The sequence below is a fragment of the Bufo gargarizans genome, chromosome 5 (genome assembly GCF_014858855.1).
Source record: "Bufo gargarizans isolate SCDJY-AF-19 chromosome 5, ASM1485885v1, whole genome shotgun sequence".
Taxonomy (NCBI): Eukaryota; Metazoa; Chordata; class Amphibia; order Anura; family Bufonidae; genus Bufo; species Bufo gargarizans.
The window spans coordinates 404,889,255-404,905,254 of record NC_058084.1 but is presented as its reverse complement, the minus strand read 5'-3'; the positions used below and the strand labels follow the sequence as shown (position 1 = coordinate 404,905,254).

The following is a 16,000-nucleotide window of genomic DNA, read 5'->3' as shown; positions in this document are numbered from 1 at the left end:
CTCACAAGTGGCCCCAAATGGATCCGTACAGCCCCAATGCATTCTGAATGGATAAGGATCCGTTCAGAATGCATCAGTATGGCTCCGTTCCGACTCCATTCCGCTCAGGAGGCGGACACCCGAACGCTGCTTGCAGCGTTTTGGTGTCCGCTTGGCCGTGCGGAGCCAAACGGATCCGTCCTGACTTACAATGTAAGTCGATGGGGACGGATCCGTTTTCACTGACACAATATGGTGCAATTGCAAACGGATCCGTCCTCCATTGACTCTCAATGTAAAGTCAGGACCAGGGGCGTAGCGTGGGGGGGGGCAGGGGGGCCGTTGCCCCGGGCGCCAAATTGTAGGGGGCGCCAGGCAGAAGGCAGTAAAATGAGGGTGATGGAAGCCTATGGCTCCCATCCCCTCCGTTCCGCCTGGCATCAAGCTTTAAAACGCAGTAGAGCGGCGCAGGAGTCCAGGAGATCGTGATTATATGACCGTGACCTCCTGCGCCGGGTCTCGCGAGATGACGCGATGACGCGGCGCAGGAGGCCACGGTGATGTGTTCCTGACTGCCTGCGCCGGGTCTCGTGAGATGACGCGATGACGCGGCGCAGGAGGCCACGGTGATGTGTTCCTGACTGCCTGCGCCGGGACGCCCAAGCAAAGACTGCAAGAGGTGATGAAGAGAGGTGAGTACTTTTTTTTTTTTTTTTATGTAAGTACTGGGGGCCATACTGGGGGCACTATGGAGGTGGCCAGTATATTTAAAGAATGGGTACCGTTTTATATTATACAGAGGGGCCATGATACATTATACAGAAGGCCATTATATATTATAGTTATACAGAGGGGGCCATAATAAATAATAATTATACAAAGGAGCCATTATATATTATACAGAGGGGCCATTATAATAATACAGAGGGGCCATTATATATTAGAATTATACAAGGGGGCCATAATATATAATAATTATACAGAGGGCCCATTATTAATAGCCTCTCTGTATAACTATAATATATAATGGCCCCTCTGTAATATTAGGATATATAATGGCCCCTCTGTATTATTATAATATATAATGGCCCCTCTGTATAATATATAATGGCTCCTTTGTATAATTATTATTTATTATGGCCCCTTCTGTATAACTATAATATATAATGGCCCCTCTGTATTATTATAATATATAATGGCCCCTCTGTATTATTATAATGGCCCCTCTGTATAATATATAATGGCTCCTTTGTATAATTATTATTTATTATGGCCCCTTCTGTATAACTATAATATATAATGGCCTCTCTGTATATTATATATAGTGACCCCTCTGTAATATTAGGATATATAATGGCCCCCTCTGTATTAATATTATATATATATAATGCCCCTCTGTATAATTATTATATATAATGACCCCTCTGTAATATTAGGATATATAATGGACCCTCTGGATAATTATTATATATAATGGCCCCCTCTGTATTATTAGGATATATAATGGCCCATTATATATCCTAATATTACAGAGGGGTCATTATACAGAGTGGGGCATTATATATAATAATAATAACTAATATTAATAAAACTCTGCAGAGATGTGACGCGGCTGAAAGAAGGTGTCATGGCGGTCTTATCTCTGAATGAAGATGCTGAGGAAAGTCTACATCACAGGAGACGTCACTGGATGGATGAGGTATGTGGTGCTGTATTATACTGTATATTTTGTAGTGATGTATGTAATGTCCAAACACATATTTGTTATACGGTAGGGTTGGGGTTGGGGGGTGAATTGAGAATTTGGCGCATCCCTGCTGCATCCTGGCCCCAGACTTCAGGTCACACTGTGCGTGTTCTGAATTCTGGGGCCTTATACCCATCTACTACATCATCTGTACTTAGAGCGTTGTCACCATGTTATCTGTGGTGTTACATAGGACTGCTACATTAGCTGTAAAAGGGGCGTGTCCACAGGTTGGGAGGGGGGGGGGGCGCAATACATGGCTCGCCCCGGGTGCTGGCAACCCACGCTACGCCACTGGTCAGGACGGATCCGTCTGACTAACAATTAGACTTAGACTTTTTTTCTGAAATAGAACGCAGATGGATCTGTTCTGAACGGATACCATTGTTTGCATTATAGGTGCGGATCCGTCTGTGCAGATACCAGACGGGTCCGCACAGAGTGTGAAAGTAGCCTTAAAGGGAACCTGTCACCAGTTTTATGGTGTCCTAACTAAGGGCAACATAAATAAGTGACTGATTATCTTAGCAAAATGCAGGGTTGCTTTCTTTAATTGACCCAGTCAATCTGCCAACATCTTGTATTGGAAAGCTCCAGCTGATAATGATGAGCCCTGAATATTCATGAGCTCCTGACTCTCCCCGCCCACCTGCTGCTGAATGACAGTTTGTTTCCATAGGAATCAGCAGCAGGTGGGCAGGGGAGTGGCTATAGCTCTGAATGAAATATACGCTGGACTCAAATCAGCTAATTAGCATGCGGCATGCGGCATCTTTGTGTGTATATTATGAGGTAACCATCTGTCACACCAGTAAGTGAATACATCTAAGGCACTTTTTAGTAGTTAATGATTGTATATAATTAGTTAGATTATAATCAAATATCCACATGACAGGTTCCCTTTAAAGGTTGCATCAGTTCAACCCAATTTTATATACTCTGTTTGGGTATATGGGCTTCCCTACTGTTAGCCAGTGTAGATAGCCACTTGCTCTACAAACTATGTCACCCACTCGTCACGTGGGCAGCAATTAGATTTGATGGCTGGCGTGTAATATAGTACATTTTTACAAATGTATGGTTCTCTATATCTTCTTTGGTTTCTGAATCTAGGCCTACAGCTGTCATATACCACCGACCAATCACAGCCCAGTTTTCATTTCTTATTGTGATCATGAAAAATGAAAGTTTCACTGTGATTGGTTTCTTTGCGCAACAAACTCAGATCCTCTTTTTAGAGAGTTTCATAAATTTTGGCTATTGCATCTCAGGGAGCCTGTATATGTTTCATGCTTTTGGTCGGGGTTAGGGATAGAGAGAGATTTTAGTTTGGGGAAAGGCCTTTAGCATAGCTGATCAATGGGGGTGTCGAGAATCAGACCCCCAGTGGTCAGATACTGATAACGTATCCTGAGGATCGGCCATCAATATTTTAAATGCCCAAATAGTGCTATGTTATTACTTGTTAATGTAATTTCACTTTATTGCATTCCGTTCTATAGAAAATGTCTAAAATGCGGCAGCATGGATAACAGTTCCGTACATATCTCCAACTGTATGACGTTTTCAGAGACTGCACTGCTGTGAATTGTCAGGCTGCCCGTCTGAAATATCGATATTCATAGAAATAATACGCTAGTTTGTATGTAAACAGACAGCCTAATGCAGTTACGCTTGTGAATATGGAAGTCTCCCTGTCATTACCACATCTAACTGATCGGGAGAAAGATTTCTGTGGCTGGTCGCTGTCTCTAGTCTCAGGATGGGGTAAGAATTTATTAGCACTTGCTGGGACAGATCAAGGTGATATGAGAGATGGCAGAGAAATTCACACTGATACTCCAGATTACAGCGGGAAGCATTTTCCACCTGACATGTGGATGAATGTCTAATTTAATTCACATTGGGAATGTATTTTTAATTGTGTTTTGACCAATTTCTCAAATGTGCAAAATGCTTCAGCACCTAAAATGAATTCTTAAAAAATATAAAATAAGTTTAAAAAAAGCTGACAAATATATGGCATGCCTGAGAAATATTGCAAAAATATTTTTCAATTTCCAGATATCTCATATTATTACATATTATTCTCAAAGTCTATGTAAATTAATGCCAATTACTGCACGGCCCACATCAAAGAAGATCCAGGTGGTGGGACTGAGCTACTGGGGAAGTGTGTCCTTCAGCACTGCACATGTTAGGTGATATTCTGAAGAGGGATCACAAAAATACCAAAGGGGTTCCATAATAACAGTATGATCTGTAGACAGGACCAATTATTAATTAATTAATTAAATCATTTCAATTAAAAAAAATTGAAATGTGGATCTAAGGGAGTAATGTCATATTTTATGCATGGGGTAACGTCTTTAAAGGGGTTGTGCACCAGTGAAGGGAAGCATACTTACCTGCTTCCTTGTGCTAGCTCCAGGGCCATTTTTAATGCTGGGCAAAAGTTTCTCCTGGGGGGCCCATGGTAGCTGCCTCTTGAGCCCCGCTGGCCACCGCCCCATAAGACGTACTTTTCCCCCCCAAAGTGGGAGAAAATTGCCCCTGCGTCTTGTGGGATAAATACCAATGAGCGATTCTATTATGGAAGGGCTCATTCGTACCGGAGGACCAGGAAGCGGTGAAAGCTCTGTACTCACCGCTTCCTGGTCCTCCGCTGTTGGCTGTGAAGGCTGCGCACAGCGTGAGAGCACAGCCGACAGCAGGAGGATGAAGATCGCAGGCAGTGAGGAGAGGCAGCGTCTAGGAGTAGGAGAGGTAAGTGCTTAATTTTTTTTGTGATCTGAGGCTGGGGGCTGCATTATGGCTGGGGGCTGATTATATATGGCTGGGAGCTGAATTATGGCTGGGGGCTGAATTATGGCTGGAGGCTAATTACATATGACTGGGGCTGATTGTAAATGGCTGGGGGCTGAATTATGGCTGGGGGCTCATTTCACATGACATAAAGGGAACAGGTCACAGCTGCAGCAGTAGCTTCAAAACGTCCTCAGAGCTGTGTGGAGAAGCCGAGGCCAGGAAGAGAAGGAACAGGAACCAGGAGCCAGGACTGGGAAATGGGTCAGTATGTTTCCCTTCCACACTCCTCCCCTAAAAGTGCACAAACTTTTAAAGACTTTATGTAACCAGGTGCCCTGGATGGCGGCATTAAATATGCACCAAATATGTTGCACACCATATTTGCTCAATAATTTACAGTCAGGTCCATAAATATTGGGACATCGACACAATTCTAAATTTTTGGGCTCTATACACCACCACAATGGATTTGAAATGAAACAAACAAGATGTGCTTTAACTTCAGACTGTCAGCTTTATTTTGAGGGTATTTACATCCAAATCAGGTGAACGGTGTAGGAATTACAACAGTTTGCATATGTGCCTCCCACTTGTTAAGGAACCAAAAGTAATGGGACATAATAATAATCATATATCAAACTTTCACTTTTTAATACTTGGTTGCAAATCCTTTGCAGTCAATTATAGCCTGACGTCTGGAACGCATAGACATCATTAGATGCTGGATTTCATCCCTGGTGATGCTCTGCCAGGCCTCTACTGCAACTGTCTTCAGTTTCTGCTTGTTCTTTGGGCATTTTCCCTTTAATTTTGTCTTCAGCAAGTGAAACGCATGCTCAATCAGATTCAGGACAGGTGATTGACTTGGCCATTGCATAACATTCCACTTCTTTCCCTTAACAAACTCTTTGGTTGCTTTTGCAGTTTGCTTTGGGTCATTGTCCATCTGCACTGTATAGCACCGTCCAATGAGTTCTGAAGCATTTGGCTGAATATGAGCGGATAATATTGCCCAAAATACTTCAGAATTAATCCTGCTGCTTTTGTCAGCAGTCACATCATCAATAAATACAAAAGAACCAGTTCCATTGGCAGCCATACATGCCCACGCCATGACAATACCACCACCATGCTTTACTGATGAGGTGGTATGCTTAGGATCATGAGCAGTTCCTTTCCTTCTTCATACTCTTCTGTTCCCATCACTCTGGTACAAGTTGATCTTGGTCTCATCTGTCCATAGGATGTTGTTCCAGAACTGTGAAGGCTTTTTAAGATGTCATTTGGCAAACTCTAATCTGACCTTCCTGTTTTGGAGGCTCACCAATGGTTTCCATCTTGTGGTGAACCCTCTGTATTCACTCTGGTGAAGTCTTCTCTTGATTGTTGACTTTGACACACATACACCTACCTCCTGGAGAGTGTTCTTGATCTAGCGATCTGTTGTAAAGGGTGTTTTCTTCACCAGGGAAATAATTCTTCGGTCATCCACCACAGTTGTTTTCCGTGGTCTTCCGGGTCTTTTGGTGTTGCTGAGCTCACCGGTGCGTTCCTTCTTTTTTAGAATGTTCCAAACAGTCGTTTTGGCCACGCCTAATGTTTTTGCTGTCTCTCTGATGGGTTTGTTTTGTTTTTTCAGCCTAATGATGGCTTGCTTCACTGATAGTGACAGCTCTTTGGATCTCATTTTGAGAGTTGACAGCAACAGATTCCAAATGCAAATCGCACACTTGAAATGAACTCTGGACCTTTTATCTGCTTATTGTAATTGGGATAATGAGGGGATAACACACACCTGGCCATAGAACAGCTGGGAAGCCAATTGTCCCATTACTTTTGGTTCCTTAACAAGTGGGAGGCACAATGGCAAACTGTAATTCCTACACATTTGGATGTAAATACCCTCAAATTAAAGCTGACAGTCTGCAGTTAAAGCACATCTTGTTTGTTTTATTTCAAATCCATTGTGGTGGTGTATAGAGCCAAAAATGTTAGAATTGTGTTGATGTCCCAATATTTACGGACCTGACTGTACTTTTTCAGCTTCTTCCAACTTTCTAACATGGCGTGGATAGGGGCAGGGCTCAGTGAGAGGAGGCAGAGCCCACAAACTGGTACAACTTATAGCTCAAGGTTACATTAGCCTCCAGCTGGCATATATTTGAGCTTTGCATGCCTCTTTATAAATCAGGCATATTTTACTCTAGTGCAGAGGAAATAAAGACTGGCGTGTGGAAAACGCAGTCTTAATAAATATCTCCAAAATTTCTACAGTTCCAAAGTCAGTAGCTTGCTGCAGGGGGGAGGGGGGTTTGGGTGGGGTATCAGTGCACCCAGGGTGCCGGCTCTCACAGGGGTGCAACTGCCAGGCCCAGAAGCAATAAGCACTTCCATCAATACAGATGGAAGCGCTCATTGCTGAAGTGCTGACACCCACATAATGCGGCGGGGCACGGGAGCGGAGCGCATAGTTCCCTGCCCCACCACCGATCACTGCCGTAGGCTTGAGGCCTATGGGGTAGTAAAATCCCAGCGCAGGCGCGCACAATGACGTCATCACGTGCGCTTGTGCCGGGACTCAGCAGCACAGTGCCGGGACTCTGCGAGCAAGCGCAGGTAAGTATTTAGCTTTTAGTTTTTTTTTTATTGTTTTTTTTTTATGTGCCAACTTTGGGGGACATGAGGGGGGTGCACAAAGGAGGACATGTGGGGGGAAAATATGGTGGGATACTGTGTGGGGGCAAATTATGGGAAGGATTACTATGTGGGGCCAATTATTATGGGATGGATTACTATGTGGGGGGATTACTATATGGGCAATGTGGGGGAAACTACGGCATGGGGGCAGTGTGGGGGAAACTACTGTATGGGGGAAGTGTGGGGGACACTACTGTATGGGGGCTTTTTGACGGAAAATACTGTATGGGGGCAGTGTGGGGGAAATTACTGTGTGGGGGCAGTGTGGGGGAAACTACTGTATGGGGGCAGTGTGGGGGAAATTACTGTATGGGGCAGTGTGGAGGAAACTACTGTGTGGGGGCAGTGTGGAGGAAATTACTGTGTGGGGGAAACTACTGTATGGGGGCGCCAGCACCACCTAGGGGCGACTAGATGTAATGACAATGCCAGCCTGAACTTAGGAAATACAATACATTAAATACATAAAAAAAGACAATTAGTAGTAAAAGTTTACACAGTTGTAGTAAAACACAGTTGAACTTTTACTTCAAATGTCTCAGGACCGTTGGTATAGTTCATCGGTACAGTGCAGGAGGATTCAGAAATTATTTTAGCTGTAATCCTTACACCAGGTCTGGCAATTGTCAGTTGAGGAGTTTTCCTATTGCTGTTACTTTACAGGCAAGACAAAAGTTCTCTTCTTAGGCTACTTTCACACTAGTGGCAGGACGGATCTGACAGGCTGTTCACTTTGTCGGATCTGTCCTGCCACTATTTCGCTGCGCCGCCAGACCGCCACTCCGTCCCCATTGACTATAATGGGGACGGGGGCAGAGCTCCGGCGCAGCATGGCAGTGCACGGCGAGAGGCCGCCGTACTAAAAGTACTGCATGTCCGAATTTTTAGTCTGGCAGCCTCTCGCCGTGCACTGACATGCTGTGCCGGAGCTCCACCCCTGTCCTCATTATAGTCAATAGGGACGGAGCGGTGGTCTGATGGGAGGGCGAAATAGCGGCAGGACGGATCCGACAGGGTGAACAGCCTGTTGGATCCGTCCTGCCGCTAGTGTGAAAGTACCCTTAGATAAAATAGAACTATCCAAGGGTACTTTCACACTAGCGGCAGGACGAATCCGACAGGGTGAACAGCCTGTCGGATCCGTCCTGCCGCTAGTGTGAAAGTACCCTTAGATAGTTCTATTTTAAGTCCAATCTCTAGCACTTAGGTACTGAATATAATGGTTTCCTTAGTTTATATTGAGCAATCCAATAAGGGCATTCTCCCTCGTGGCAGGAAAACTCTCTGCTACATTATTTGATGTAGGATTCTCTCCTGAAATATTAATGTTCACTATGTCCTGAAAGGCATTTATTGAAAAAGGATAATTCTGCGCATTAATCATCCAGTTGTTTCCAGGTACCTTTAAGTTCCTCCTGGTCACTGGTGCTTGTCAAGTCTCTTGGCTAGACTCAGCTCTAATCTTCACTAGACTTGCTTTATATTCATACATATACTCACTTGTCTGTGCTGGGCTGCTATGACTACTTGGTATGTCCTCTCCAGGCTTGATCAAGACCCAGAGGGAAGAAAGGCAGCTACATCTTGGACTGAGCCTGCTCTCCTCCTCCATACACTTCCTTCTGCTCTCTACTTCCACTTCAACTTCCACTACCTTCAAATAACTTTATTAGCAAACCCCAGACTATATATAATAGGTGGCGCCAGCACCACCTAGGGGTGACTAGATGTAATGACAATGCCAGCCTGAACTTAGGAAATACAATACATTAAATACATAAAATAAGACAATTAGTAGTAAAAGTTTAAAGTGCCCACATATAGCACATAGTGGGACACTGCAAAATGTCCAGGCTACACTGCCAAGCTGAGATTGGGATTTAGCTGGCCGACAAGGGCAGAGCTTGGTGGTGAGATGGGGCAGTGCTTATGTAAGCCGTGTACCCGGGTGGGCTCCCCAGGATACAGCAAAGTCACGAACGATGAAAGTGACACTGACACCAGCTTTTGTAAAACAGGCTCTTTACAGGATATCAAATACAGTGAACATAAAATCAGATTACATACACTCAGCCCGGTTGGCTGAGACCCTGTGTTGCACAACACGGCACCCTCCAATGGTAGCCGTAAAAAAGGTGCGCAATTTACCTACTGCGAGCAGAGCTAACTCTGCCTCGCCATGCCTGTTATTACCCTGAAGAACAGGAACAGTCGTGTGTGTGTGAGATACAGGCTAGCCCGCGGTGCGACACAGCAGCTTACAATCTTACCAGACTATACAGTAATATCCCCTTTCCCCAAACTGAACTGTGGCACGTGCCTAATATATATATCACTCCCAATAAACAAGTTGGGGTAACTGGAGATTATGGTGAAGTCCTCTCTGATCTCCGAAGCGAGCCAAAACTTTAATTGACAAGTCATTGTGATAAACAAGCAGCAATTCTTGGTAGCCTGCCACTCGGCAACATTAACTAACTAACTACCGGCAGGTTTGATCCCAGTCTTTAGTATTTAGGCGCCAATCCTATATTGAGGTGCCTCCAGGACTCCCTGACGCCTATATGCGACCATATTCTGCACCACACAGTCATTCTCTGTTCCTCTCAAGATGGATACAGAGGCAGCTTCCTGGTTCTTCTCCAGAAGAACAGAATGCCATTGCTAATGAATCAGTATTCATATACACAGTATTCATACAACGGTGTTTCTCCATCTCACACTTACATAGTAGGCACTCCATGTGACACCATATGTGCCACTGTACAGCACTGAACCCTCCATTAGGAGCACTGCATATACGAGAGCATTCCTCTGTGATAGAACATATGATGGAATATGCCACACTCTGTGTGCCTTACATTAAATCAGAAGAGAATAACATTGGCACTCCAAATAAAGCGCTGGTAGTAGGTTCCCATAAGTGATTTATTATTAGTGTTTTTATTATTATTGGTTTCTATTTTTAGGGACGAATCAGTTTTTAGGTAAATTTTTTCAGTAAGCAGATCTTCTTCAGGTCAACTGATTGTCCAGACAGTTAAACATTAGGAAAGGATGGAGATGTAATCACTGTGTTAATTACATCTCCATGCTTTCCTCATGTCTTATTGTCTGGACAATCAGCTGGCCTGAAGAAGGTCTGCTTACTGAAAACATTGGTCTATAATCTGATTTGCCACTAAAAATGTTGCAGTGTGCAGGAGTTTCATATGAAAACCGAGTACTAATGTATATGCCCATAAATGTCTGTGGAAGTTGTATTATGCATCTGTAATACATCTGTGTGCATAGTTACCCAACACTCTTGTCACCCAAGTAAAAAAAAATCTAACTGCCACTACATAATTGCTAGTTGCTCCACTTAGCAGCAATTCAGTAAAATGCTACCTGTAGCTTATATGTTTTTCTTAAAATCATTAGGAACAGAGTGTCCGACTTGCTAAAATTTGAATATTGTATTTTTCTGAATATAAGATGCACCTAGGATTTAGAGGAGGAAAATAAGAAAATATTTTCATCAGACCTCAGACCAGCCCCTCAATCCTTATCAGCCCCCTATTCATCATCAGACCCCCAAATCAGCCACCCAAGCTCCATTAGCCTCAGATCAGATCCTCATCAGACTCCACCCAGCCTCCATCAACCTCAGATCAGCTCCACATCAGACTCATATCGGACCCTCAATCAGCCTCAGATTGGAGCTCATCAGCCTCAGATCAGGCATAAAAAATAAAAAAATTAACTTCACTTTCTCTGGACAGTGCTGCCATACTGAAGATCCACGACTAACCTCTTCTTCTGGCCCGTGCTGCACTGTTACCCGATGTCACACAGCATCATGTCATAGTGCGCACCTATGTGCACTACGTCTTGACGCTGTACATCGTCAGCTGTCATTAGCATTCAGACTATAAGACATACTGCCACTTTTCCCCCAAAATTACAGAAGACTTCTTAGAGCCACAGACCTCTCTGGTCTTTGCTATTCTCATTGTACATGACTCAGTACGACAACACTGGTGCTTATGAGAGAGGCAACAGCTATACAGCTCTATAACATCAATACTTCTCTCACATGCACAATATGGACAATACTGTTTTGATCACCAAGATAGATGTGGTAATGTTCCATAAGTAAAAACTTGAATTTTCCCAGTTTCAGGTGAGTTTCAATATGCCGTGGCCTTCCCGCAACTTACCCTAGGCTAGTGACGTTAGATTATCCGTCACATAGTCTAGGCACAGCTCAGCCCCATTCAAGTGATACTGGGCAGTCTTAGGAGTTGGAGAACTCTCCAGGCGTATTAATTCGTAACTCTATGTTTACTTCTAGATATACCGCCCTATACTGAAGCGCTATTCTGAAATCGAGAACGCAGTAATTCAAGCATCGAAGATCGTGTGAAAAGTCCTGACAACTGCTGCATCAAATGCAGAATGGAAATGAAATAGAATAAAGTTCAATAAAATTTTAATGTGTGGAGTCTAAATGGCGATTAGTACATGAACACAATATTTTATTACATAGCTACATAGTTAATACTGTTGAAAAAAGGCATACGTCCATCAAGTTCAACCAAGGGATAGGTGGGAATATGAATCCCAAAAGGAATTGAGACTCAGATTTCTACACGTTTTCATAAGCTTTTTTACTTTTAGGAAATTGTCTAAACCCTTTTTGAAACTGTCTACGGTTCCTGCTATGACCACTTCCTGAGGATATCTATTCCACAGCTTCACAGTTCTTACAGTAAAGAAGCTTTGAAGCTTCCTGAGACTGAACGTTTTCCTCTCCAATCGGAGAAAGTGCCCTCTTGTCTTGAGCGCATTTTACATGGAACAGCTTTTCACCGTATTTTTTTGTATGGTCCATTTATATATTTGTATAGGTTAATCATGTCCCCCCTTAGACATCTCTTCTCAAGACTAAATCAATTAAATTCTTTAAATTTTTCTTCATAACTAAGACCCTCCATTCCCCTTATAGGTTTAGTCGCTCTCCTCTGTACTTTTTCCATCTGCAGTGCGTCCTTTCTATGTACTGGTGCCCAGAACTGGACTGCATATTCCAGATGAGGCCGCACCAACACTTTGTAAAGTGGTAATATTACATGCCTGCCCCGCAAGTCCATGCCTCGTTTAATTACAATATCCTGGTGGCCTTAGAAGCAGCTGATTGACATTGTATGCTGTAATTTAATCTACCATCCACATCACCCAGATCCTTCTCTATAAGTGACTCTCCCAGTGCTACATCACCTAGGACATATGAAGCACAGAGATTATTACTACCAAGATGCATACATTTTACATTTGTCCACATTGAACCTCATTTGCCAAGCTGATGCCCAATCACTCAGAGTGTTCAAGTCAGCTTGTAGTGTGAGGGAACTATCCCTTCACCTATAATTGTTGGAATCCAAATTAAAAGGGATGCGAGCGCTCGGGGAAACTGACATACATTGGATGTAGTTGTATCAGATTTCTCTTTAATTCAAAGACAAGCTCACAATAATATAGGCTTGAAACAGAAAAAAAAAATCACATGACAAACATGACATTTGCGATTATAAGATATAGATCATAAGACCATACATTTGTTTCCTTGTTTTTAGACATTATTATCTTCATATAACCTCTTTTATTTAATCCTGTAAGCTCCATTCAAGACACTGACCAAAATATTCCATATACACAAGATAGAGGACATGTTTATACAAAATGGATTCTCATCCCTCACAGTTCACCCATTTTGAGATATCTTCAGTTCTGCAGCTAGCACAGGACAGAAGATTTTCTCAATAGTTTCTATAATCTCTTCTCTTGGTACAAACTGGATTCTCAAAAAGGGACACTATACAAATCGTGAAAAAAAAACTGAATGCAATGATGTGGAGGTGCCAACTTCTAATATTTTATTCAGAATAGAACATAAATCACGGAACAAAAGTTTAAACTGAGAAAATGTACCATTTTAAGGGAAAAATATGTTGAATCAGAATTTCATGGTGTCAACAAATCCCCAAAAAGTTGGGACAAGGCCATTTTCACCACTGTGTGGCATCTCCCCTTCTTCTTACAACACTCAACAGACGTCTGGGGACCGAGGAGACCAGTTTCTCAAGTTTAGAAATAGGAATGCTCTCCCATTCTTGTCTAATACAGGCCTCTAACTGTTCAATCGTCTTGTGCCTTCTTTGTTGCACCTTCCTCTTTATGATGCACCAAATGTTCTCTATAGGTGAAAGATCTGGACTGCAGACTGGCCATTTCAGTACCCGGATCTTTCTCCTACGCAGCCATGATGTTGTGATTGATGCAGAATGTGGTCTGGCATTATCTTGTTGAAAAATGCAGGGTCTTCCCTGAAAGAGATGACGTCTGGATGGGAGCATATGTTGTTCTAGAACCTGAATATATTTTTCTGCATTGATGGTGCCTTTCCAGACATGCAAGCTGCCCATGCGACACGCACTCATGCAACCCCATGCCATCAGAGATGCAGGCTTCTGAACTGAGCGTTGATAATAACTTGTTGTCCTTGTCCTCTTTGGTCCGGATGACATGGCGTCCCAGATTTCCAAAAAGAACTTCAAATCGTGACTCGTCTGACCACAGAACAGTCTTCCATTTTGCCACACTCCATTTTAAATGATCCCTGGCCCAGTGAAAACGCCTTAGCTTGTGGATCTTGCTTAGAAATGGCTTCTTCTTTGCACTGTAGAGTTTCAGCTGGCAACGGCAGATGGCACGGTGGATTGTGTTCACTGACAATGGTTTCTGGAAGTATTCCTGAGCCCATTCTGTGATTTCCTTTACAGTAGCATTCCTGTTTGTGGTGCAGTGTCGTTTAAGGGCCCAGAGATCACGAGATTGTTCCAGATTCTCTGAATCTTCAGATGATGTTATGCACAGTTGATGATGATAGATGCAAAGTCTTTGCAATTTTTCGCTGGGTAACACCTTTCTGATATTGCTCCACTATCTTTCTGCGCAACATTGTGGGAATTGGTGATCCTCTACCCATCTTGGCTTCTGAGAGACACTGCCACTCTGAGAAGCTCTTTTTATACCCAATCATGTTGCCAATTGACCTAATTACTGTTAATTGGTCTTCCAGATCTTCGTTATGCTCAAATTTACTTTTTCCAGCCTCTTATTGCTACTTGTCCCAACTTTTTGGGGATTTGTTGACACCGTGAAAATTTTAATCAACGTATTTTTCCTTTAAAATGATACATTTACTCAGATTAAACGTTTGATCTGTCATCTACGTTCTATTACAAATAAAATATTGACATTTGCCATCTCCACATCATTGCATTCAGTTTTTATTCACAATTTGTTTAGTGTCCCAACTTTTTTGGAATCCGGTTTGTACATACTTTGTGCACATAAACAGTAGCCTGAGCAATACATGCAGTATGCTATGAGGATAACTATGGCGACTTGGACAATCGTTTGAAGAATTCCCATGTACCACCCTCCCAAAGTTTTGGACCAGTTGGCAGGTTGAAGAAGGAAAAAGTGCCTCCCCACCATGAGTCTTTTCTGCACTATTTTCCTGAAACCATTTGTCTCTCATGGCTTTCACCTTTTCTATTCCAGCTTGCCATGTCATCTGGTATCAACTCCAAGATACGGTGATGCCACAGTCCAAAGCGGACAATTGGGTTCGGATCACTAAGGGCTTCAATCTTTCTGCGCAGTTTCCGAACTGCATCGGGGCAATGGATGGTAAGCACGTTTGTGTGAAGAAGCCTCCTCACTAAGGGAACTGATTCTTCAATTATAAGCAATATTTTTCGGTAGTGCTTATGGCTGTTGCTGACAGTAACTACCGGTTTAAAATGGTTGATATCGGGGCCTATGGAATCACAGCAGATGCTCGTATCTTTAGTGCTTCTAGAATGGGTGAGCGGCTTCGTGCCAACCAGCTTGCTCTGCCCGATTCCGCCGGCTCCATCTGTCATCGTGGCGGATGAAGAATTTGCATTGACTCACCATGTTATGCGGCCCTTCCCAAAGCGTGGTTTGGATGTCAGGAGGTGTGTTTTCAACTACCTGTTGACTCATGGATGGATCCGGAGAATGCTACCCTGGTAATTCAAGCTTGTTTTGTTTTACACAACTTCACCAGGATTCACGAGGCTTGTTTTTGGGCCATAACATAGTTCAAAGTAAATATAAATGTTTTTGCCAAAAGTTAAAGGTGATTAACATCTTTAGTATTTTGCCTATATGGCCCAAAAAATCTTCTAATACCTCATTTTCACATTACCCAAATACCAATTAGGTTCCTAAATAAAGTGATATTTTTCTAACTATTGTGCGGGTCTATGTTTAGTGGAAATGTATAAACTGTAAATGTTTTATGTGTATGAAAATCATGAACACAAGCCAATTGACAGTTTTTCAATACACTTTACTGAAAACATGGTCAACCCAAATCAAAATCCCAGCCAATCCCATTATGTATTAAATAACAATAAATTATACAAAATATAACATTTGACAAAAGAACATTACAGCTCGAAAAGGTCTCACATAAAGGAGCCTGGGGCATATGATGAGCCTTGGCGAACATGGCCAGGATCTGGGGCCCCTGTTGCAAAACTAGACTTATTACTTGCCTCGCCAAGGGGGGGGGGGGGGGGGTTGGGTCTTGTGACCAGCGGTATGGTTGGGGGTGAAAAGATGGCCCTTGAGGTGGGTGTGGAGGCTGGGGGTAGCTGCGTCTGTGCTGGGGAGGTAGGGGGCTCAATA

At 43.1% G+C, this 16,000-nt stretch overlaps 1 protein-coding gene across 2 annotated transcripts in view; it reads left to right on the top strand.

Annotated features, from left to right (window-relative positions):
* The window catches only part of XYLB (xylulokinase), a 370,041-nt gene extending 358,332 nt beyond the window's left edge, over window positions 1-11,709 (top strand). Inside the window, exon 19 of one of the 2 annotated variants that reach the window (XM_044293861.1) lies at window positions 11,568-11,709. In XM_044293861.1, coding sequence (XP_044149796.1) covers window positions 11,568-11,639 — 72 coding nt within the window. In that variant the 3' untranslated portion in view covers window positions 11,640-11,709. Of the gene's footprint in view, window positions 1-1,578; window positions 1,636-11,567 lie in introns of those variants that run through there. The other variant, XM_044293862.1, reaches the window with a different exon arrangement.
* Window positions 11,710-16,000: the final 4,291 nt, after the last annotated feature.